Source organism: Anguilla anguilla, chromosome 12 (assembly GCF_013347855.1).
Source record: "Anguilla anguilla isolate fAngAng1 chromosome 12, fAngAng1.pri, whole genome shotgun sequence".
Classification (NCBI taxonomy): domain Eukaryota; kingdom Metazoa; phylum Chordata; class Actinopteri; order Anguilliformes; family Anguillidae; genus Anguilla; species Anguilla anguilla.
This window is the reverse complement of record NC_049212.1, coordinates 24,929,731-24,954,656: the sequence shown is the minus strand read 5'-3', so window position 1 is coordinate 24,954,656 and position 24,926 is coordinate 24,929,731. Positions and strand designations below refer to the sequence as shown.

Below are 24,926 nucleotides of genomic sequence, written 5' to 3'. Positions count from 1 at the left end.
CTTCAGTCTGCCCTTTTCTCTGAAAGGGGTAACCCAAACTGAATGTTCACAAAGCCAGAGCATATACTTATTCTATCTGCAGATGAATGCATAAACAGTCATTTTAACACTTTTTCATAAAAAAACTTGATAAATGATCATTAACAACATTTAACACTTAGTCCGATGGTGAAGGTCACATAAAAAAACACTGTCCCTTGGTGGTTGTGATGGTGGTGGTGGTGGGGGTGGGGGCGTGGGGGTAATGATGCCACTGTGCCCTATCTGCCCTATCTCATACAGTAATGCCTTTGTGTAACATTAAAGAAGACACGCCCACAATTACCCTCTACCTCTTTGATGAAGCCCATGTAGCGGTTGTCCTTCGCATACGAGCCGTATTCATTCTCCACTTGAACTGCTATGATGGGTACTCCTCTCATGTACTGGAAGGGAAATGGAGGAAAAGCTGGACTTCACTGACTGCATGACTGCTACAGGCAGGATTTTAACAGGCTGAGAACCATGCTAACAACCTCCAATCAGGGAACTGTTTTCACAGCTAGTCTGGCTAATTTATTCATTAACCACCATTGATCAAATATGCATAGCAAGTCAGGACTTAAAAATATGTACCAAGTCCAAATCTACATGTTGGGAACTCAAAAATTGAGAAAAGACTTCAAGAAGGTCACCTGCAAAGGCGTAACTCTTGGAATGAGCTCGTCAAAAAATGAGTTGACAGCCTCAGTGAATCCTGGGTAAGTCGTCCGCAGTTTCATGTTTTTGTCACGCAGAAGCCAGCTGGAAAGAGACGAGCACAAGAACACTTTAAAGACAAGCCCAGAAGCACTTTTCCAAACCAGCTTTGACCTCTCATCTTAGCCTGTTTGTGCTTGTTATGTAAAAACTGTGAATCAACTATCAACTGAAACCTCCTGATCTAAGCACTTGTGCTTCTGTTGTAAGCCACTCCAAATACAACTAATGACCAAACAGCAGTAGTGTCATGTAATGTGATGTAATGGACATAATTTAACATGCAGATTTTTACATTCATGCACCACAAATAAAAAATAATCACTTATGGGCCAAATTTGTGGTTGGTGAACGTGCCAAAGCCCACATGAAGATTACATGTACACATTGCAATATTCAATAGCTTTGCAGATGCTCTTACATGGCAGCTAACGGAATAGATGCTAACTAAAGCTATTTAGGTAAAGTGCCTTGCTCAAGCACAAAACAGCAGTGAAACGTGCAACCTTACTACTGTTACATGTCTGGCTCCCAAGCTGCTGTGCCACACAGCCACCATGATGAAGAGCAGCTGTGTGCATTTGGGAGAGGAGGGGGACAGGGGACCCACCTGGGCAGCCCTCCAAGGTCCCATTCTGAGCAGATGTAGGGTCCCGGACGCAGAATGACCCAAAGCCCCACCTCCTCAGCCAGACGGATGTAGGCCCTGAGGGAAGCAGGTAAGCAAATACTAAAAAAACTCGACAGCTTAACAATTTGCCACAAAGTCTGCACGTGACAGTGTGTGAGTGTGGAACAATGAGATCACACAATCTAGTCAACTTCCAAAACAAGCTGGCAGTGTACTATGTAGCACAGCTTTAGAGACCTGGGCTTTAAACCAGATGACTATAGGTTCAAATGCCCCAAGTGGTACCTTAAGAAAGATTGACACAATTCAGCAGCATGGAGGTCACTCACTCTAAGTCCAACCGGTTCTGGAAATCAAACTTTCCTCTCCATGGCTCATGCAGGTTCCAAGGTACATACCTGGAAGACAAAGAAGTCCAGGACACTTTTAAGATTATCAGCTGGAGGGAGAAATGCTACAGTGGCATGGTAGGGGGCGCTCTGTACTCACGTGGTGAGAGTGTTGAGCCCGCAGGCCTTCATCTTCAGGAGGCGGTCCTTCCAGTGTGCTCTGGGGATGCGGAAGTAGTGGGTGGACCCACCCAGGATGCGGAAAGCCGCACCATCCAGTGTGAACTGGGAGGAGTTAGCGCTCAGCCCCTCCTTCCTGCTCCAGCTACTCTCTCTCGGCTGCATGCTGGATGAACAGTGGGAAAAAAAAAACAGAAAGGTGGTGTAACCGGGTAGATGAGTGTGCCACTGGAGAAGTCTCAAAGAGACATGTACATGCATATATTACCAGGCAAAAAAATTATGAATATCAGTGCCGACAGAGTGACAGGGCACACTCATCTTTACAAGATTTAATTGCATTGATTGTTTCATACATGCATACATATGTAAAAATGTATTAATGAGTAAAGAAACTGTAAAGAACTATTAAAAGCTGCCCTGGCCATTAAGCATAAATTACAAGTTGGAGGGCTGAACGAGTTAAAAGGAGCATGCTTAGGAGCTTAGATTGTCAGGCTCAATAATTTATGACGAGGCTGCCATTCTGAGACGGTCTGATAAAATTCTGGGGAATGTGGTTTCTTAAACTGGTTGCTTTTTAAATGAGTTACTCCTTCTGGCGAATCATGGTTTGACTGGAGGCAGGGACTCTAGCCAGATCAACATAACATATGGGTGGCTAAATTGTGGTACAGCTAATCACACTGAAGAAAAGCATTTGCACAAACTGCAACACCCCTTTTGAGATGCTCTAAATGTAGAATGGCTGAAGTTTACAGAGTGACTAAGGAAGTTACTCTGTGAAGTAACTAAAGCTCTCCTCCCAAGACCTTCTAAATTGCTGGAAAGTTAATAGCCATCAAAATTTATATTACAAAATGCAAATGCTATTATTGCCTCAGTTGTTTGTTTGACTCCCTAATCTGACCAGGGCAGGCTCCAAAAATATAAAATACATTTTCCATTAATTCTGGTTGTCAATGGTAAATGTTTACAAACAGTAGTTTTAAACTCACAGCCCAGTGGTTGATCACAAATACTGCAAAGTTGCTTAATGGTAGCTGATGTAGGCTTAAGCCCAGTGGTTTGACAGTTAAAAGAACACCCTACTTATAATTCTAGTTGTCTATAGATGTTTTAGACTTTAACTTTACTTTAATATCTGTATGGTTACTAAGTCCCTGAATCATACCATAGCCAAAATGAACATTCAAATCATATTTAAAAAGGTCACAGTGAAAAGGAAACTGTGAGAAGAAAATGTTAACATGTTACCATTCATGCACATTACCAACTCTTTCATGCATCCTGTCTTAAAAGGGTGAAACGATATTAAATTACCATTACCATTTTCAGACAGTGTTACCTTAATCCAGTAATCAATATCTGTAATTAAAAAAGTATTATTTAAAAAACAATCTTCAATCATAAAATACAGTTGGAAACTGAATATTGTATGCAAAATGCATACATTTAAAATGCATTTGAAGCAGTTTTTCCACCCTCTCTTTGTATTATAAAATACTTTATTTAAAAAAATACATGGATGGGCTTGGCTGCTGAGCAACAGTCAGGAATATGGAATTTTGCAGCAAAAGAACACGTCAACCTGTTGTGATGTCATAATGTGTTATTCTGACACAAAACATCACAATGGGCCAAATTATTATATAATGCTCCATTGCGACCTGACTTGATAATAAAATAAAATGCTGCACAACTCAGTGCAGCAACAGGAATGGAGCAGCAACATCATTTTGTCATAATGGCACTTTTTTAATACTGGAATATTTTGATTAATTCCAGTGTGATCAGTACACACATGCCTTGCGCAAAAACCTACTGAGGATGAATAATCAGGCACCTAGCAACTTGCAGGGAGGGAAAAAATCATTACTATTCCCCATGGTGGAGGTGAAGAGGGTCAACCAGGAAATGAAGGATGTAGTCACACAGAAGATCAGGGCTTTCCAGTGGCTGCAGAACAAGGTGGTCCCGCTCACCCCTGCGGAGAGGTTCCTGGCATTCCAGGGCCCACAGAGGTGCAGACACCGCCCTATGCTGGCCTCCAGACCCCGCCCACCCCGGCCTGCCAAGACTGAGGAGAATAGCACATCCCTGAAGGTTGTGGGCTGCTCCATGGCGCTCCACCCACTGAAGGTCTCCCTCACTGGCAACAAGCAGATTCAGAATTCCACCGAGGGTCCCCTGGAGCTGCCTCTGGCCATGGATAAGGAACCCCCAGCCCAACAGGCAGAAAGCCTCGCCCAGCAGGAGGGAGCCCCCGCTCAGCAGGAGGGAAGCCCTGCCCAGCAAGAGGGAAGCCCCACCCAGGAGACAAGAAGCCCCGCCTCACAGGAGGGAAGCCCCGCCCAGCAGGAGGGAAGCCCAGTCCAGCAGGAGGGAAGCCCAGACCAGCAGGAGGGAAGCCCAGTCCAGCAGGAGGGAAGCCCCGCCCAGCAGGAGGGAAGCCCAGCCCAACAGGAGGGAAGCCCAGCCCAGCAGGAGGGAAGCCCTGCCCAGGAGGAGGGAAGCCCCGCCCAGCAGGAGGGAAGCCCAGCCCAGCAGGAGGGAAGCCCAGCCAAGCAGGAGGGAAGCCCCGCCCAGCAGAGCCCATCAGAAACCATCCTCACTCCCTCTGAGCTAACAACATGATAATGAATAAACCTAAAATGCAGCAATCAGAGGCCAGAAACTGATTTACTACTTTTAAAATTAGCCAGCCTGAAAAAGTATAAATACAAGATATAAACTACCCATATTCCTTAGTAGACAATATTTAATCAATAAACATGGAAATGAGTAATACAAAAAACAAGGGCAGGAAATTGGAAAACGCAGACAAAACAAAAGCGCAAAAGTCGTAGTTTTTATTTTTGTCACACCGCTATTAAAACTTCAAAAATAATTACTTTCCTGAATTGGCATCAGAATATTTAGCATGATACCTGTCTATTTGATTGGATGTTACTTACCCCTTTGTGTTGGTATCCAAACCAACGTTACAGAAAAGTTGTGGCAGGCATGGTGGCTCAGTCCTGTAAAGCACTACTGTGTATGTTTTGATGCAGGACTGTAGCTGTTAGTTTGAACAAAGTGAGAACAATGCTACATAGTCTAGAATAACAGGCTGGGTGCATAATAGAGTGGGACGAGAGGAACAGTGAGGTTTCAGAGCCCCATTGTTTTCCCTCCCCCCATCAATTCTGTAGAGATTACAACAAGCATACACAATGAAATCACATTTGACAGCAAAATGAATGAATTGTAAAGGAGTATAGAGGCCTGACATGGTGTACTAAAATCTAAATGATGCACATAATTTCACCAAAACGGATAAAAGGTTTGACAGGTTTTAAAATGGTAAACTAAAATATAAAGTAGAGCAAGGACACACAGGTATGTGCAGGTAAGTTGATGTAATGTATATTGTGTCATGTACATGCTTTGAGATACTTATCCAACAAATTTCATTTAACAAAAAAAAAAAAAATGTCAGTAATTCATACATCTAGATCTTAACTGAAGGCAAGTACTTTTGTCTTGGGCACAGTGCCATTGTTCTGCCAGGGATTTCAACCTGCCACTGCACTGCTGCCAATGAGTTAACGGGATGTGATTAAGTCTAGTATCATACACATATGACCTACATTTTTCAGAGAGTTCTGGATATATAGAACCCAGAAGTAAGTCATTCATTGATTGTAAAAATCAATTAATATAAAGTATAGTGGTTTTAGATTTTCCCTACACGGGGTATGAATTGCTCAGTGTGAATTTCAGTCTTGGTTTATTCTGATGTTCAATATCAGGTTATGGATTTGGACGAGCTTGTGTAAGCGTATGCAAATAAACTATTTATCTTTTGAAGGACAACATTTAAATATAGATGCAAGCAGCAATTAAGGAGGCCAGGCACTTCATGTACTTAATTTGTTGAAGGTGTACAACAAATTTAAATGTGTACTTTTAAAATACGATCTCTTACCGATTGAGTCTTAGTTTTGAGAGCAAAGGTCAGAGGGAAGAAAAAAAAAACTTTAATTGGAATCTAATTGGAATACGCTAGCTGTGCACTTGTAGTTCTAATATCCTATGTGATAGACTATAGACGGTATACAACAATGCCCGGCCTCAACATCCACCAGAAGAGCTGTACCCGTGGTCCAGGAGAAATCACTATTACATTACAGGCATTTAGCAGACGCTTTTATCCAGAGAGACTTGCACAACTTTTACAATCACCTTGAAAAAATGGCTTTTTCCTCTCATCTCTTTGATCTCAATTGTGTGCTCTTGTCTTCTCTTGATTGGAGTGCAGTTACTTCCTATGTTCCACTCTTCCGGAGTTGGCATCGCTGGTGACTGACAACGGAACGCCCTTGACTTTACACTATGCAATAAGTGCTAACGTAAGAGGCTGTTTTCGTGAGTCAAGTTACTCCTCTAACTAACTTTGATACTTTCCTCTGTGCTGGCCTGTGAAGGAAGAGATACGTCGATGGTTATGGTTATCAGATTAGGGAATGTTCACATTAGCAGAAGAAATGCGATTATTTGCTTGGGCATCGTGTGTTTAATCGTTTACCGCTACATCGGGTAAGCTGCTTTTGATAACCGATGGAACGTGTTTATGTCGGTTAGGCAATACGTTATGATAGTTAGCTATAATGGCAATGACTATTTACATAGCCAGCTAGCTAGCTCCACTTATTGTTAGTGCACATGCACGCAGTTATTGTCATATGAATCGAGTTTCGATAGTGTAAAACACTACCGATTAGAAGCATTAGCAGCATTGTGTGCTAAGGTTAGTGTACGCTAACATAGATTTTGCAAATGGACAGTGCCCACAAAACAGGTATAAAACGTCGCCGAGTTGGGGAAGTGACGCTTGATAGGTTTTTGGAAACTGAAGATGAATCCCTGATACGTTTCTAAAAATAAAAAAATCCGAATTCATTCTGTCCCATTTTCGTCAACGCAGGTATGGCCTGTCGTTATGACATTTGGTGGGGCGAGTTGCTGGTGCATGCACGGATCCTCCCATAGAAAACCATCAGCCTTTTGAGATTCTCATCTGAAACGAACCTTGCTCGAATGAATCCGAAAATACGATGTTTCTCGTGTAACTAGCTAAGAATGAGTAATTCCACTCAATCCAGCAAGGGGGATAACGCCCACCAAGCTATCCGATTGCACGCGCATGTGTCGACCTTTCATTCTCAAGTTTCAGAGGAGTTAACGTTTGCCATTGCAGACTTTATTTAACTGGGGACAGCTTTTCTCTGATTCCTCCGGAAAAGTAATAATTTAAATAATGATTGAACAGAACCCCATGGTTAGTTAGCCTGTATTCTGGTGGACTGTTTTTCAGTGCACACTCTCGTATAGATTATGGTTGTCTCACCGCAGGTATAAATGAAGCAAAAGAGTAAAAAGTCTGGATGATACTGATATTTCAGTTGATAACAGGGTAACATCGAAAACAACAGAAAGACAACGACAGGCAGCGGTACTGCTATAATACATTCTTCTGTGGGTGTCTTGAGAGTATCATGTAAATATCTTCATTTAGTTTTTAGAAAACTTTTGACGCCAGAGCTGTGCCCCAATCAGCTTACTTGCCTACTATTGAGTATGCAAGTTGCATCAACTTGTGTACTCAGCAGTAGGGAAGTAAGCTGATTAGTCTCATGTCTGCCGATCGTAATGCCAAGTGCACGAGACCATGTGGAAACAAGCACAGTGGGTAAGGAACTGGGCTTGTAACCGAAAGGTCGCAGGTTCGATTCCCGGGTAGGACACTTCCGCTGTACCCTTGAGCAAGGTACTTAACCGAAATTGCTTCAGTATATATCCAGCTGTATAAATGGATACAATGTAAAATGCTATGTAAAAAGCTGTGTAAGTCGCTCTGGATAAGAGCGTCTGCTAAATGCCTGTAATGTAATGTAATGCAACTGGTAATTCAATGCAACAGAGTTATGGAACACTCACATACGAGTTTAAAAAAAATTCTGAAAGCCTACTTTTCAAAGGTTAATTGGACAGGATGGAAAAAAAATAAAAGGAAATTGGGAGTCTAGGCCTAAGAGAATAAGGGAGTTTCTTTTTTGCTTCTTTCATCGTTTCATCACTGGACTGTAGTAGCATGCCTGCACCTGCCCTGTGCCTAATCAGGAGTGAATCACATGACTAAAAGCCAATCTGTTTGCTTTGTGTCTTATTAGATAGCTCTGCATTTAGCACTTTTATGGCTTTTATTATAAATATGGTTTCTCTCCCCTTGTTTTCTTGCATGGTACTTCAGCCTTCCACCAGCTAGAGGTCGCAATACCCTTTTTGTAAGCCTCTGCTCAAGCAGTGATTCCATTTGCACCACCTCAGTAATTTACATTGATAATGTAATTGCCACTAATTAAGCATAGACAACGAATGACAACGATACTTAAAATCAACACTGAAATGTTAAATTCAGTTTAATTACTTACTACCATGGACATGCTACAGTATTCTTTTATGTTGTGCATGGGCATGTTAGGTTTTGTTAAAAGAAAAGGGGAATGCCAAAATTAAAAACAGTTGAACAACAACTTTAACTTTTAAAAAAAGTTAAATAAAAATAAATTAATGATTCAACTAACTAACTAATCATGGTCTTCAATTAAAACCTCAAGTAGAATCATAGGTCTTAGTACTGAGCTAAAACCTGCTGTATATGGATGCGTTTTTATTTTACTGCAGTGATACTCCATCCTGGTCTTGGAGAGCCACAGAGTCTGCTGTTTTTTGTGTTTTCCTTAAGATCAGTGATTGCTTTTTGCAGCATGTAAACTTGCATCCATGTTCACTTTCCTTCCTGACTCCCCAGATTAGATCAACTAATTGTTTTTATAAATGTCTCAATCAGAAACTCAATTGTATGATTAGTCACTTGGGTGTGCCATTGAAGTGCCTATGGGGACCCCTGGAGGATAACCGTTGAAACAGAAGTTTAAATCCCTGCAAGTCAAATGGTGGAGACAAACTGGTGTCCCTAATTATAAAGTATAACTCATGCATTACATGTATGCATTAAATTAAATAGAAGTAATTGTGTTATAATGAAAATTAAAAATATCTTTTAGTAAACCCACTCCTCATTATATATAAGGGTACTTGAGAACTGATGTTCTCTGATGAGAAAATTGAGGTTAGCTGCTGTTCTCCATTCTTTCAGTTCATCCAGCATGCAGCCGAGAGAGAGTAGCTGGAGCAGGAAGGAGGGGCTGAGCGCTAACTCCTCCCAGTTCACACTGGATGGTGCGGCTTTCCGCATCCTGGGTGGCTCCACCCACTACTTCCGCATCCCCAGAGCACACTGGAAGGACCGCCTCCTGAAGATGAAGGCCTGTGGGCTCAACACTCTCACCACGTGAGTACAGAGCGCCCCCTACCATGCCACTGTAGCATTTCTCCCTCCAGCTGATAATCTTAAAAGTGTCCTGGACTTCTTTGTCTTCCAGGTATGTGCCTTGGAACCTGCATGAGCCATGGAGAGGAAAGTTTGATTTCCAGAACCAGTTGGACTTAGAGTGAGTGACTACCACTTGGTATTTGAACCTATAGTCATCTGGTTTAAAGCCCAGGTCTCGAAAGCTGTGCTACATAGTACACTGCCACCTTGTTTTGGAAGTTGACTAGATTGTGTGATCTCATTGTTCCACACTCACACACTGTCACGTGCAGACTTTGTGGCAAATTGTTAAGCTGTCAAGTTTTTTTAGTATTTGCTTACCTGCTTCCCTCAGGGCCTACATCCGTCTGGCTGAGGAGGTGGGGCTTTGGGTCATTCTGCGTCCGGGACCCTACATCTGCTCAGAATGGGACCTTGGAGGGCTGCCCAGGTGGGTCCCCTGTCGCCCTCTACTCCCAAATGCACACAGCTGCTCTTCATCATGGTGGCTGTGTGGCACAGCAGCTTGGGAGCCAGACATGTAACAGTAGTAAGGTTGCACGTTTCACTGCTGTTTTGTGCTTGAACAAGGCACTTTACCTGAATAGCTTTAGTTAGCATCTGTTCTGTTAGCTGCCATGTAAGAGCATCTGCAAAGCTATTGAATATTGCAATGTGTACATGTAATCTTCATGTGGGCATTGGCATGTTCACTAACCACAACGTTGGCCCTTTAAGTGATTATGGTGCATGAATGTAGAAAGCTATGTAAAATTATGTCCATTACATCACATTACATGACACTACTGCTTTGGTCAATAGCTGTGTCCAGAGTGGCTTACAACAGAAGCACAAGTGCTTAGATCAGGAGGTTTCAGTTGATAGTTGATTCACAGTTTTTGCATAACCAGCACAAACAGGCTAAGATGAGAGGTCAAAGCTGGTTTGGAGAAGTGCTTCTGGGCTTGTCTTTAAAGTGTTCTTGTGCTCGTCTCTTTCCAGCTGGCTTCTGCGTGACAAGAACATGAAACTGCGGACGACTTACCCAGGATTCACTGAGGCTGTTAACTCTTTTTTTGATGAGCTCATTCCAAGAGTTGCACCTCTGCAGGTGACTTCTGATTAATCTTTGGTCTCCTGACATGTAGATTTGGGCTTGGTACAAGTCTGTATGCCCTGAGATGCTGTGTATATTTGACCCATGGTTAATGTACAAAGTAGCCAGACTGGCTGTGGAAACAGTTCCCTAGGTTGTTAGCATGGTCCTCAGCCTGTTAAAATCCTGCCTGTAGCAGTCGTGCAGTCAGTGAAATACAGCTTTTCCTTCATTTCCCTTCCAGTACATGAGAGGAGGCCCCATCATAGCAGTTCAAGTGGAGAATGAATACGGCTCGTATGCGAAGGACGACCGCTACATGGGCTTCATCAAAGAGGTTAGTGGGCTGGTCCTTTCACACACATAATGGCTTGGCCTGTTCAGCAGCGTTTTGGGGTTAATTCTGTTTCAATATGGTCAATTCAGGAAAGTGAAATTGAATTGAAAAATCTCCCATAGTGTTGGGTGGCAGACTATAAACCAATCTAAAAATCCCCACTGTGCGACTGGGGGTTCAGTTCTCCACGGTGGTGCTCTCTGTACTGTGATCTGTTTCCATGACTGAATTGCATGGGATTCACCTCAAGCCTGCTGTTCATACCTCGTGTTGCATCATTTATATAGCTGGCCTTTTGCCATTGAAAGTTTTTCTGCTGCTCTCCATCTCACCCTGCTGGTTTATAGAGCAACCGCTGCTCTCCTTCGATAGGCTCTGCTCTCCAGGGGGATCAAAGAACTCCTGATGACATCAGACAACCGCGAGGGGTTAAAGGTCGGGGGCGTGGACGGAGGTACCCTGGTGGTCCTGACCCCTGATGGGTGACCCCCACATAATGAGAAACACATTTTCTGGAACCTGCCATTTATTAAAATGTACCCTGAAATATATTCATGGAAGACTTAGAACTAATCAAAAATTGTGTGTACACGGTAACTAGTGCCATAAATGCAAGGTGCAGTGTTTAATTTGTTTGGTATGAATCTCAATAGAGAATGGTTTGAAACCAGTGCTGTAGCCCTGCAGTGATTTTTACATAACCTCAGATTTATAATGAACAGAATAATGAAGGCCTGATGGGGAAAACATAGAAAAAGAATAATCTGATTCTTTGCCTGAATATTTCAATCCCTTCACCCACCTGTCACTGCCGCCATGCCCCCCCCCCCACACACACACACACGCACACACAGATGCACAAACACATTGACAAAACAGTTTTTTTCATTTATTGAGTGTGTTCAACTGAAGAGCATGTTTGAATGAACCGTTAACCACTCTTGCAGAAAAGCATACAGAATTAGGGTATATCCTTATATATGCTATAGTTCAGTATGTCTGTAGTGTGCAGAATTTTTATGAGCATGCTTAGTCATTGATTACAGGGATCATATGTGTTTACTGTGCTGATGTGTGTATCCAGTGTGAATCACAGACCTGTTATACTTTTTCAGTTATATGTCACTGGTACGTTAAAGCAATAATTAACCTTAAGTATCTTCATTAAGCTTTGATTTAACCCATGAATTCCTGGCTACAATACTACTTTTCTGTCCAGAATGCTTTCTATATTCTGTTTTACCTCTCTCTTCAAAAGCTCTCAAGACCATCAACTTTCAGAAGCTCAATCCCAAGGCCATACAGTACCTGGATGCTGTACAGGTAAGCCAGACCATCTCTCTTTCACAGTGTTATTGTGTTATTGTTTTCACTGGCTCTTGATTTGTGTCAGTGCATCTTTTATAATGAGTCTAATTGTGCCAGGAATAAAACAAACTACTTAGATTAAGTTTTGACAGACCAGCGGCTAAGTTTGTCAACCTGTTTGTCAGTGTATTTTTTTCCTTGTTTTCAGAGTATTAATTTTTATAAATGTTTATGTGCATGTTTTTATGGATCTAGCTGCCAAGTGTCTTTAAAAATATTATCGTCTTGTTCAGGTGTCCATATCTGTGGTAAAATATACCATATCATAAGATCACGCAGGCCAGTTAGAAGGCAAATCAGTTATTAGTGATAGTATTCAGGGAGCATGACAATTTGTAACATTGTTATTTCACAAAGTAACATCAACTTGTTCGCGGTGAGTACATTTATTGAAATGTTTTATAAGTAGTACCTGTGTCTACACTGTTATTCTTGTGGCCTCATATTATGCACTAATTATAAAGCTTTAAATGTGTGTGCATGTGTGTGCACACGTGTGTTTTTGTTACTGCAGCCCCGACAACCTAAGTTGGTGATGGAGTATTGGTCAGGCTGGTTTGACCTGTGGGGTGACCTTCACCATGTCTTTCCAACAGAAAGTAAGTAACTTTGATCGTGATGGATCATTTTACGAAAGCGTTTCAATACAGTTTGTATCCCTTTTGCCAGAGCTACACAAACATGCCTGTAGAGAGCCACGCTGTCCTTCCAGCTTCACGTGCCTTCGCGATTTAAAGACAGCCGGATGCTTCCAGAATTAAAGTCGCGTAGTCCAGGACTAAGCGGTCACATGGTGCGTAATAGAGGAGGCAGGCTTATCACACATTTAGCTGGAAGCTGGAGAGCCTAATGTATTTTGCCAGAAGCTGGAATGCCAGTGTGCATTTTATCAGCTGTGGGTCGTTAATTATTCATAGCTTTATCACTAAGTGCGCTCTGTGAAGCGCTGGCATTGTTTTGTTAGACAAAGTAGAACGAGGGTCAACGGAGCCGGGGCTTCTGGAAGCTTCTCCCTGGTGTTCGCCCCTCACGCGATCGACCCGTGAGCTGGGACAGAAAGTAAACCCTGCTCCACAGCTGCTTTGTCCACCGCTCTCCAACGGTTCATTTTGTGATTTTGTATTTTTTTTTTAAAAGTTCACACGCTACATGTAATGTAATGAAGTGCTGGCATTGCGCACCGGCTGGTTTGTGTTTTAAGGATTTCCTGCTTGCATCTGCAGTGTTGTGCAATGAGGTGAGTCAATACCCTACATACACAGGGGATCTGGACATATTTTAGTATTGATGACTAAGGCCTACCTCAACAGGGAAAGCACTAGCCTTAAGTAGGCGCTGGTTTGATTAGTCCCACCTAACGAGGCCCGCTCCCTCCCCCCTGCCCAATAGCCCTGGCATTGGAGGCCCACATTTTTCTGAACCCGTCAACCGCATTGCTTTGCTATAATAAGGTATCTATTCTTTTTTAATTGGTGCAATCAACATGCAAGGGACATTTTTGGGTTGCGCGGGTGACATTTATGCTGTGCAGCATGAGTTCACTACGGCGAAAAAGTAATTAGCAGTCAATCATGGCAAAGTTGATGACATTTCCTAACAAAAAAGGGCTAAACCAAAACTGTGTAAAGTAATGAAAGTGTCACAGCCTGACGTTTGGAAAATGTGTTCTTCGGAGTCGGCAGGTAAAAGGTTTGCAGGAGTCAGATGTCAGTCTTTGATTAATATTGTTTTTCACAGCTTGCTGATGCACAGGTACCTAGTTTAAGAGCCTGGTTAGCAACGTTCTGGCCAGTACTACAGGAAGAATACATCTAAAACTTCCCAGAGAGGGATACCATAATTGGTGTTTCTTTTTTTTGGCAGGTTACCTGAATGTGCTTTTTGTTTTTCACTGAAGGATTTCACATAATATGTATGTAAACTCGGTCTGCTGATAACATAAATCTTCAGTCTGCTTTTCTAAATATGTTGCAGTAGATGCTTTGCGACTTATGTCTGTCACACAGTTTGATATAAGCTGTTGAAGCAGACAGGCAGGTAAGACTGGAAAATCTGTCTTTTGTGCCAAAGTTCACCAGAGGATTTAATTAGGGAAAATATGAAATGTTAGTGAAAATCTCTCATATGATTGGCTGTTGATACTGCGCCTGCACAAGGGCACAAGTGGCCACGTTGTTTATTGTGAGGTGGCCAGTACGTGCTCTTTTCGCAAGGCACTGATTGCACACATCCCCCTTCTTGGTAGATATGCTGGCTGTGGTGACCGAGATCCTGAAACAGGACATGTCCATAAACCTCTACATGTTCCACGGTGGGACCAACTTTGGCTTCATGAGTGGAGCACTGGCCCTGAACCCTTCGCCCAGGGGCATGGTCACAAGCTACGGTACCGGCTGCACCCCAAGCGTCACCCCAACTTCCCTCAACGCACATATCACGTTTATTGAGTCTACATTGACACATATTACAGGCCGTAGTGAGTCTACATTGAGGACTGCATCAATGGCTACATTAAGTGCCGATGTGCAGTGATTTCTGTAGCAGGACTGAACACGCACGCTGGGTGTGTATAATGTTTTATACGGCTGCCTGAAAGAACAACGTGGCTGTAATTCACCAAGTGGTCAGCAGGTGGTGGCAGAAGTCTTTTTCTTTCTTCACAGATATCTTTTAAGGGTCCCCATATTTTTTGTTAGCTATACTATTCCAATATTATATTACACGGTAAACAAAAACTATATACACATTAGCTGCTATGAATGGACATCAATGTTAGTGTAAATTAAAAGTATGCATCAGGCTGCGTTTCTCCTGCTTTGTTTTTTTAATGGCTGCTGAAAAATACAGAAATTAGCTGCACTGACAGGTGTATAGATGTAAAAGATGTGATATTGCGGTCCTTAGAAGTTTTTTTTATCTTGCAGCATGTGGCCGTAAAGAGCTGTATTTGGCTGTACTAAGTTAGTATCTTGCAGAAAATTGCTGTAGAAGCTGTATTTGGCTGTGACTGTGGGGAATTGGCTAGAAAACAAAACTTGTTGGTTGCAGGGTCTGTTTTTAAGCCTTTTTTTTAATTGCACCACCAGTTATATTCCAGCCTTTCCCATTGGCAGTTATTTGAAATATGAGATATTGGGCTTGGTGAACCTCATAATGGGAGGAGCCGTCATTGCTGTCAATCACTTGTTGACTTGTATGAATCAATCAAGCTGTCACTTAGCAGCTTATAACGTCCTTATGGCTTCAACTGTAGCGATGGGAGAGGCAGAAGGTTAAAGTGCACTTAAAAATAGTGTATGTTAACCTCTGTGCACTAAGAGATGCAAGATGTTAAATCTGTCTGCCATTCTGTAGTATTTTAATGTAACTGCATTACATTGAATTACAGTCACTTGGCAGACGTTCTTATCCAGAGCAACAAACAGTAGTGGAGAACATCAGTGTTAGTCTCAGGAATACAAAGAAGGTGATGAGCCAGACAAACCAGACCCCAATCATCTCCTCTGCTCAGCCAAGCAGCTGCTCCATCCAGAATACATTTTGCAGGGAAAACGCTTCTCTCCTATGGCTACAGCTTAAGCCATGAGGGAGGAAGTTATAAGCTGCTAAGTGTTTGCAGCAGTGTGGCATAAGCAAACGGAGCTGAACTGGGAAAAGTTCGTACTGAGATCTTTCTCTCTTTCAGATTACGACGCGCCCTTATCTGAAGCCGGGGGTTACACCCCAAAATACAACCATCTGAGGGAATTATTCAGTCAATACCACAGTGAGTGTCACAAACAGCTGCCTGTTGTAAACAGGTGGCTTTCTTTTTTGGTGCTTCTCTTCTCTGGACCGTGTGCTGTTTGTGCTTCTTCTCCCAGTGTGCCCCTAGGAAGCAGGTGATGGGAGTGGGGTAGGGCAGCCAGTCATGTGCTGATGGGGGTGGTTACAGGATTTCTGTATTTGAAGGGAACACACAAAAGAAACACATAGGATGCCCTGTATCTGTTCCAGTATAATAATAATAATAATAATAAATTATTAATTATAATTAATAATTATATTTATTATTATTATTATTATTATTATTATGTTGACCAAGGCAATTGTGAGAATACAATTTTTAGTCGATAGCATACACGATTTGAATTTGTTTTGCATTATTGAATTAATAAAATAACAAAAAATTTTGCCTAACCAAAAAAATAAATGAATAAATAACAAAATAATGCATTAAAATAGCATTAATTTGGCAGTCCAATATCCAGCAACCCTGGTGATTTAAGTTCAGTTCCACTGAATGCATTGTGGGGTGCTGAGTCTGTTTTTGTTGCCCAGAAAGCTATAGTGAAAAAGACATTAAATCAATATGGCTGCCGGGGAACAGGAAGTGTTCTGTTAACTCCAGCTTTTTTGTAGCAAGATGATGGTTCTTTTCTGCTCATTCTGCTAAATCTAATCCTGGCTTCCACTGTAGAAATTTTAAAGCTGTAGCTCTAATAAAATAACATCACAGCTTTGCTTCAGCACACTGTAATGTGTTTATTTAGCTATTTTATTCCAGTTATTAGAGGCTTTCATAATGTTGTGACAACCAACAAAAATCTCCAAACACAAGTGGATCTCAGCACTAGGCCTTGATGCAGTCAGTGTTTCTCCCTAAATTTGACTTGCAAATTAATGCAAGTGTGACTTTCTTTCAGTGCAATCTGGATTTCTTTCTCACTGCTTTCTGTGATGGCTGAACTGAAGCTTGCATTTAATTCTGAGCCACCATTTAAGATGAATATTGATTGAGTCCGGCTCTGAGCACAAAAGGTTTTGATCTTCAACACCCATCCACCCTCCTGGGTACAGTTAGTGCACAACTTTACTTCTGTTGGCCAAGAAAGGAAATGCATTAATAGGCGGTTAATGCATACATTCATACCCACAGAGTCAGCATTCCCCTGTTAAGGGCATTAGCCAAGCAAATAAATAATGTAACAATAATGTTATAATGCAATATTTACATGTAGCTACTTACTTTGTAGATGCTAAAACTACCTGGTTAAATATTGATTGATGATGCTTGTGGTGAGCAGCTGAAATGGTTGAATTGATCATGCACCAGTGGGCTGCCTAGAATTTAAAACTTCCAAATCAATGCTCAAGCTGTTATTTTATTCATTTTTTTCTGCAGAAAATGCAGTTAGGAATGATTGCTTGCTTGCGTGCCAGTTTGGCCACCAGCCAGTGTAGTCTGTCAGGAGTGGTTCAAAAGGAAGGCATTTTGATAAAAAAATAAGCCCTAACTTTAAGTGCATTTATATCTCAGGCTTTTAAAAGTCACTGGTTTGGACAATTGTGTGATTTCCCCAGGGTAATTTTCAAATATTTATCAACTTTAAATTAAATCTAATTTGAATTTCATCTGCCAGTTTGAAAATGCACTTTAGTCATTCGTTTTAAGCTGAACCACTATAAGTAATTTCAGAGAACAGTTAGCTTGGTAACAAACGACCACAAATGTTCATGTTCTGTTTAAGTGATATTGCTGTATCGAGTGAAATAAGTTTTGTTTATTATTTCCTATGGCCTGTTTTATCCTCTCTGCTGTTTTAAGGCTTTTATTGAATGCAAATTTGGCCTGGTTTTCAGTATGTATACATTCTGTGTTTTGATCCTAAATTGGTTTATAAATTATTAGCATTAGTTTTTCTGTCAGGGAAGGGAGAAAAAACAACAGGAACCATTTTAACTTGGGTCACTAGGGTCATGAAGTCCTAGCATTTGTATTTCACCGTCTGGCAGTTTCCACACTTTGTAAACTGGGAAAAGTGGTCAGAAATGACCACTTACCATTCACTTTCCGTCAATGCTAACTGTTCCTTTTCTGCCTTAAAATTGTCATTTTGGATCAGGAAGCATGAGATTGCTGGTGGGGCTACAATGCTGAATCATACAACTGTAACTACAAGCAGTTTTTCAGAACATGTTTCAAAGGTTCTTAGTTTCTGTCATCATTGGCTGATAATCTGAGGAATGACTACCCCCACCCCCTTTTGGTCATCAATCATAGTGGTCCCATATGACTGTAACTGTCTGTTCAAGGTGAAGAGCTGCCTGAGAAGCCTGCCCTCCAGAGGCGGAAAGAGTACAGTGCAGTTGGCATGAATCAGCACTTGACCCTGTGGGAGACCCTGCGGTTTGCTGAGCAGGTTGGTGTACTGAGAACCTCTGGGCACCTGCAGCTGATACTGGATCAGAATCAGAACTTCACACTGACTGCTATGGGTCAGGGATCAGGGTGGGCAAGCTCATCCCCGATCAGTCTCTGTGGGCATACATTGCCTGGAGAGAGGAGGAAAGGGAAGGAGCTCTGTAATGTGTGCTGCTCCACCTGCTGACGTGGCCTGGTTCCAGTGCAATAATTCTGGAACATTCTGTGCAGGCACACAACATTTCAAGAACATTTGTTCTTGGTTCAGTCACTCCCCCTCTAAACAGGTGGCTCAAGTTTTTATTTATTTATTTTTCATGAAAAAAAATACCATTTAATAACAGTCCTTGGCCTTTGTCGTGCTGAGTCACTGTGAGCTGCAGTGAGGAATAGGTTTGGGCTGCTTTGATCCCCAGTCAGCTGACTACCGACCTCACAGAGGAGGGCGGGGTCTAAACATCTGCTCTTCTCTCTCCTCCAGCCTTTTATATCAGCGACGCCGGTCAATATGGAGAACCTTCCGGTGAACAACGGCAATGGCCAGTCCTATGGGTACACCCTGTACGAGACCACGGTCACCAGCGGAGGGGCTCTGAACTCCAGGAACAAAGTCCGCGACCGCGCCCTGGTCAGTTCAAACACTCGGCAGAGTCCAACAATACCAGGTTCTGAAGAACAGGAACCATGAACACGTTCAAGGGAAAACTTGTTTAAAACCAGTGGACATCATACCCCCTAATTCACCCTAGTATTCGTCAAACATATTAGCAGTAGATTAGCATTGAAATAAGCGCCTCTAAACGCAGAAGGGTATACGTTTGAGTCTGGGGGTGTGGTACTGGTATTTTACCTTTGGTGAAGGATCGGGATTTATGTTACTGTATTTCCAACTGCATGAATAGATAGTGTATAAAAATGAAAGCTGTTCAACACATGTTCAGCAAAGGCTTCTTACAATGATGATAATAATAATGAGTAGTAATATTATTAATATAATAAGTAATTATTTAATAAGATGTTTGTCTCTGATTAAAGCCTTTGTTATGTTCCAGGTGTTTGTGGACCAAGTTTACATCGGGGTTCTTGACTATAAGACTGTGGAACTTGCAGTGCCTGATGCGAAGGTGTGCTGTTTGTGCATTTCTGAACACAGGATGCTAAATACTGATCCAGGGGTGCCCTTGGGTGGTTAATATTCATAGGCGAGCATTCTTCTGGTTTCAGAGATAAATTCTTTTGTCATAGAAGAGCAGGGATTAAAACCAGCAAGGTTCCAGACAATGGAGGGGTGGGGTGTAGAGGGGAATCCCAATTAATAACTTTACCAGCTGCAGTTAATGGATGACAAACTTGAGTCCAGCACAGGCTAGCACAGGCTAGCTCAATCTCTCTAGCACAGGCTAGCACAGCACAGGGTTGCTCAGTCTCACCCAGCTGATCCAGTGCTGTCCTCTCCCATACAGCTGCTCTCACATGTCCTCTGTAGTGATCTGAGACTGCAGTCAGTCAAAAGCACCTTGTCTTGATGCCTTTTACCTTACTTTGTTCTCTAGGGAGAACGAAAGCTGAGTTTACTGGTGGAGAACTGTGGAAGGGTGAATTATGGGAAAGTTCTGGATGAGCAACGTAAAGGTGAAGTAAAAAAAAAAACACCCAGTCCTGTACAGGGCAGATTGCCTGGATTGCTGCACTGCCTTGAGGATTGTTGTTCATATGAATAATGTATAACCCAGCTGTGTCAATGGGTACCTGATTTGAATGCAATCTGTTTAAACGTCAAGAGCCATGGTTTGCCACAGAGAAAGACATGCACAAAAATTGATTTAAGGAATGCTGTAAACGATATGAACTATTATCACTGGCCAAATTCTGTTATTTGATATTATTTCACACCATGATGTGGATTTTGGATTGGATGAGGCATCAAGAAGGCCAAAATGGAGATATCGCACACCATCACACAACTAATCATTGTTCTTTGCTGCAGAGAGCATTGTCCGTTGGTTCAAACATCAGTGACTGACAGGTCCCTGTGGCTCCACCCAGTAGGTGACACTGCTCACAAGTGATTTCTTTTGAACTAAGTCCCAGCACAAATACAATCAATAGATAAAACGGCGCTTAAGATAGCGCTTCCTAACAACAGAACTGTCACCTTGGCAATTCTCTGAGCTCTGTGTGATAAAGCTTTTCAAACTTAAACAGATAAAAATGGAAACAGACTGGAAGTGACACAACGACAAATGGAGAAAGAGTTACACGAAAGTGAAGCCACTAAGCTTGGTGTGTGATAGAAACTCTTTGAGCTACGCTGGTTTTAATGTTTTTTTGTTTTTTTATTTTTTGATGTGACGTTTCTATTCTGTAAGAATGAAAATGGGCTCTGACCTCGATCTCCTGCTTTTGAAGTGAATTTGTGTGGTCCTTTCTAAGTCTGGGCCACCCTGTCACCTACAAAGGCTTGGCATTGAATTGTACATCTTTTATCTTCAAATTTTACATATTTTTGTTGTGTTTTAGGTTTGGTAGGAGACATAGCCTTCAATGATATCGTACTTAGAGACTTCACCATCTACAGCCTGGATTTGAATCCTAATTTTATCAACAGGTTTGTACATTACCTTTCCATGCCTGCACACTTGTTAAACACAGTAAATCTGTCGATGTACTGGCTCTGTTCAGAGGATTAATATGTGGCACAGAACCTATATCTGCTACTTAAGGACTGATGCTCCCACGTTAATCAGCCAATGACTGGAATTGGTTCTTTGGTTTAGAAATAAATGCTAAGATGTAACATTGTGTAGGATGCATTGGAGTAAAGAGTGTGCCATAACCAGAGTCCATTAAGCCATATAGGCGAACGCCACGGGTCCTGGCATGGCTTATTTATCATTTTCTTATGTATTATTTTGGGGCCCATTTTAAAAAATGTCACCATGGGTCCTACACATTTCACAGGCTGACTCTGATCATAACCAAATGAATAAAGATCTGTACAACAGTGCTTTAAGTTACCTCCGTGTTTGTCATATTATGTGAATGTTTTAAGGGTGTTTCATTGATAGCATTACTGAAGAAAAAGCACTGGGGAAGAGACTGAAAACATGTTGGCATCTCATCATTGCAGAACTTTGTTTGAGGGCTGATGCTTGGACGCTGCCCCCTTGTGGATCTATGGTGCAACTCTTGTGTTTCAGACTGGGCAAGGAGCCCTGGAAAGCCCCTCCAGACAAGCCTGGTTTTCCGGGATTCTTCCAGGGCCAGCTGCACGTGGACGGCTATCCCAGGGACACCTTCCTGAAGCTTCCGGTGAGAAGGAAATGCCTGTCTTGAGGCGCCTCCAAAGCACAGACATTTTCTGCAATGCAGTGCGTTATCCAACCACTAATGACAGGCAGTCAGGGCAACTATCACTTCCCATGATGACTGTGTGATTTCTGTTGCATCCGCAGGGTTGGAGTAAAGGAGTGGTCTTTATAAACGGGCAGAATCTTGGACGCTACTGGTCCATAGGACCCCAGCAAACCCTTTACTTACCAGGACCCTGGCTTCACAGTGGGGTGAATCAGGTTTGTCAGGCCTTGGAGTTTGTAGCTTTGTTGAAGCCTTTGGCTGCATGTGGTAGATTTGCTTTGCCTCAGTTGGTTTTTGTGATCATTTTGTGAGTCCTATCATCTATTTACATCATTTTGTGATGTGTGATTAATTCACAGATCGACCAAAATGCAAGACAGATTTAATCATTAAGATGAAGAAAGCAATAAACATTTCCGCTCATGATTAGTAAATACTGTTGGTAGGGCTGCTTTTTCAGATGCTTAATTCTCTTAATAACAAACAACACATCAGGGCATCTCTTTACTGCACATCCAACTTGCATACTCTTTCTTCATACACAGACATTTATTCTTGCATGTATGCATGCACGTACACGCGCATGTACACACAGGCACCCGCTCACACGCGTGCGTGAGCGCACACACACACACACACACACACACACAGTGACTGGAGTTAGCGCTGGCTGCTGTGCTGACGGGTTCATGGGTCAGCAGATCTGACATGAAAAGTGTGGTTTGACAGAGTCTTCTCTCAGTATTGAGATTTAAATCCGTTAGCTATTGCAGTACCTAATATCATCCATTAGATGTAGTTTAGGCTAAGTGCCTCTCTCAAAACGGTTCCCTCCTGGGATTTGAATTACCTTCTGGTGCAGTTCCCAAACCACTCTCCACTTCAGTGCGCTCTGTTAACGTGCGCAGGACTGTGGTTCTCCTGCTTGGTTTTGCTTTAATGTGAATGTATGACCTGGATTCAATCAACATTTGTTCTGAGCGCTTACTTACAAATAAATAAAAAAGCATACTGTGTTTAGTAATGACCATAAATGATCTCACCAAATGGGACTTGCATAGAATAAAGTAACACTTGTGTAGGTCAGTTAAGAACAAATGTTGACCGGATGCAGGGCCGTGTTGAAACAGAATGAAGTCCTCGCTGTGCTCCGTACCACTTTTGTTATTTATTTGTTTTCATGTTTACGGCAGGTCATTGTGTTTGAGGAACAGGAGGCCGCAGCTAAACTCCAGTTCTCCAGAAGCCCTGAGCTGGGAATGACGGTCGATGTTTAGTGAAGCCAGGTCCAGGCGACCCTGCACAAGCTCCTGATGCTCTTTTCGTTATCCCAGCGGCCACCGGTCATTCCGTCCATCGCTAAAAGGATGACAGCTCTGGCAGTCCGCCGGCCGCCATTATCGCCAGCCCAGGAGCGTGAGGGCCAATGGAGGGGCCTCTCTCCCAAAGCCACGTTTACACCAGGCAGACACAGAGCAGTAATGTGTCACATCCCATACGTGCTTCAGATGCACCGTAATAGTGGGGTCGCATCAGTTACTGTGCATTTGTGCTATAATGAAATGCAGGGAGGCCAATATTGCAGTGGGCATTGGCCAATAAGGTCAAGCAAATATTGGATATTGATAACAGCCCCATAACTTCCATATCATGCATCCCTAGCGCATACTGTAAATAAGAGTATGTGACCATTTTCAGGAGAGGTCCAGTCAAAGTGCTTTTCAATGTGTTTGATGTGATATGCATTAAACCAGGGATCTCAAAGTTCAGTCCTGGAGTTTGAGATCCTTGCTTTAAACGCTTACATAAGCACTGTGAACTGAAGATCAGTTTGATCATACCAGCTCGTTTCTGTGTTTTTGAAAAAATTGTTTCTTTATAAAGTGAGTAGCTGGCCATTGCCTGTTGGTTTGTTTGTCCGTTTGTTTTTAGTGCTGCTCACATGGCCTTTGGCGTATGCTTGAAGCATGTTTTTAATGAACATTAATGTCTTGTTTTGATAGTTACATTTTAATAAATAATAAATCTCGGTTGGGCTCGATCACCCCCAAAGTGACTTGCCAAAATGAAATGTTGAACAGGAGTTCATCTTTATTTGTGAATCCTTTGTCCTGATCAAACATGTTTACTTTGTTTCATATGCAAAGCCAGTGTACTGACATGGCTTACAAAATTCAGTACACTTACTTTTGTTCATTGTGTATAAAGAGTAGCCACTTTTAAATGCTGCGAATAATCACATTTTATGCAAAAAAAAAAGAAAAGAAAAGTATTTTCAGAAATTACCACAGAAACCACTAATTGGAACAGGAGGCAGGGATATTGCTTTTGTTCCAGCTGCTGTGTATTAGCAATAAAATACATTTAGTGTGGGATTAAATTAAAACGTGTTGCAAAAGCTGCAGACAAAAATGTAGCACCGAACTGTTGAGTCTTATGACTTTGGACCAAATGACATTAAATCTATATTGTGCACCACACACACATTCAGGCCAACTATAGAGCAATTTGAGTGAAATGGCTGGTACTGTAAATGTGTTTTGTACTATCAGGACATCGGAAGCTCTCTGTTAATATGTTTTTTTTATTAGTACTATGGTCAAGGGGTATGGTTTTGTAAAATGAAATGTAAATTGAATGCATACAATTGTATTTTGAAAATGACATGTTCCTTGCCAAATTCAACCAAATGTTTGAATAACTAAACTATACTGTCATGTATTTTGTAGCACCTTACTCAGTGGGCAAAAGCACACATAATCCTTGTTATGAGAAGATGTTTAGATGTGAGGCATAGAATGCTGAGCCTTACGACAGTAATAACTCTGTAACAAGTTCTATGGAAATCAGTTGTTTTAAACTGATAATAATATTTATGCAAGCTTATGAGGGTTTTGATGCTTTATGTGGTGCTATATGGGGATGTTTTCGTTCTTCCAAAATGAGGTGTTTGTTGAGTTAACATGAAAAAATACCCTGAATGTCCTAATTTTCCTCAACTGTTTTTCAACAAATTTAACAAAAATGTTTGTATTTGTTGGTGATAAAATTGCTGTGTAAAATAATACTGTCATTGAAAGGCAAACAAACATGGGATTTTAACAACCCCCCTTCCCTCCCAAAAAAGGGTAAATATGTTTGTTTCTCTTATGTTTATGCTCAGATTGTATTGCACAGGACAGATACTTCCTGACATGTATCTATTTCACACAGATAATGCTTCTGTTTGGCAGTGTTCTCAACTCAGCTGTCAGTGGAATACAGATCTTGGCTTGATATAATTGGA

The 24,926-nt window shown here is 41.9% G+C and overlaps 2 protein-coding genes across 5 annotated transcripts in view; one reads left to right on the top strand and one right to left on the bottom strand.

The window, feature by feature from the left end:
• LOC118209761 (beta-galactosidase-1-like protein 2) overlaps positions 1-6,238 on the bottom strand; it is a 13,081-nt gene extending 6,843 nt beyond the window's left edge. Inside the window, exons 1-7 of one of the 3 annotated variants that reach the window (XM_035385372.1) lie at positions 6,106-6,234; positions 4,836-4,939; positions 1,859-2,044; positions 1,699-1,767; positions 1,349-1,444; positions 675-783; positions 333-425 (exon numbers count right to left, since the gene is read on the bottom strand). In XM_035385372.1, coding sequence (XP_035241263.1) covers positions 333-425; positions 675-783; positions 1,349-1,444; positions 1,699-1,767; positions 1,859-2,044; positions 4,836-4,939; positions 6,106-6,216 — 768 coding nt within the window. In that variant the 5' untranslated portion in view covers positions 6,217-6,234. Of the gene's footprint in view, positions 1-332; positions 426-674; positions 784-1,348; positions 1,445-1,698; positions 1,768-1,858; positions 2,045-3,724; positions 4,325-4,835; positions 4,940-6,105 lie in introns of those variants that run through there. The other 2 variants (XM_035385374.1, XM_035385373.1) reach the window with 2 other exon arrangements.
• LOC118209762 (beta-galactosidase-1-like protein 2) lies at positions 6,159-24,926 on the top strand. Of its 2 annotated transcripts, none has more exons than XM_035385376.1 (19): positions 6,159-6,272; positions 9,083-9,277; positions 9,369-9,437; positions 9,654-9,749; positions 10,301-10,409; positions 10,639-10,731; positions 11,104-11,185; positions 11,990-12,054; positions 12,614-12,698; positions 14,345-14,485; positions 15,785-15,865; positions 18,175-18,281; positions 18,765-18,911; positions 19,336-19,407; positions 19,837-19,915; positions 20,804-20,891; positions 21,484-21,595; positions 21,739-21,855; positions 22,834-24,926. In XM_035385376.1, the coding sequence occupies exons 2-19, from the start codon at positions 9,093-9,095 to the stop codon at positions 22,915-22,917; spliced, it is 1,812 nt and encodes a 603-aa protein (XP_035241267.1). In that variant the 5' UTR covers positions 6,159-6,272; positions 9,083-9,092; the 3' UTR covers positions 22,918-24,926. The 2 variants fall into 2 exon arrangements, with proteins under 2 accessions (XP_035241267.1, XP_035241266.1); XM_035385375.1 differs by having other exon boundaries at positions 6,211-6,459.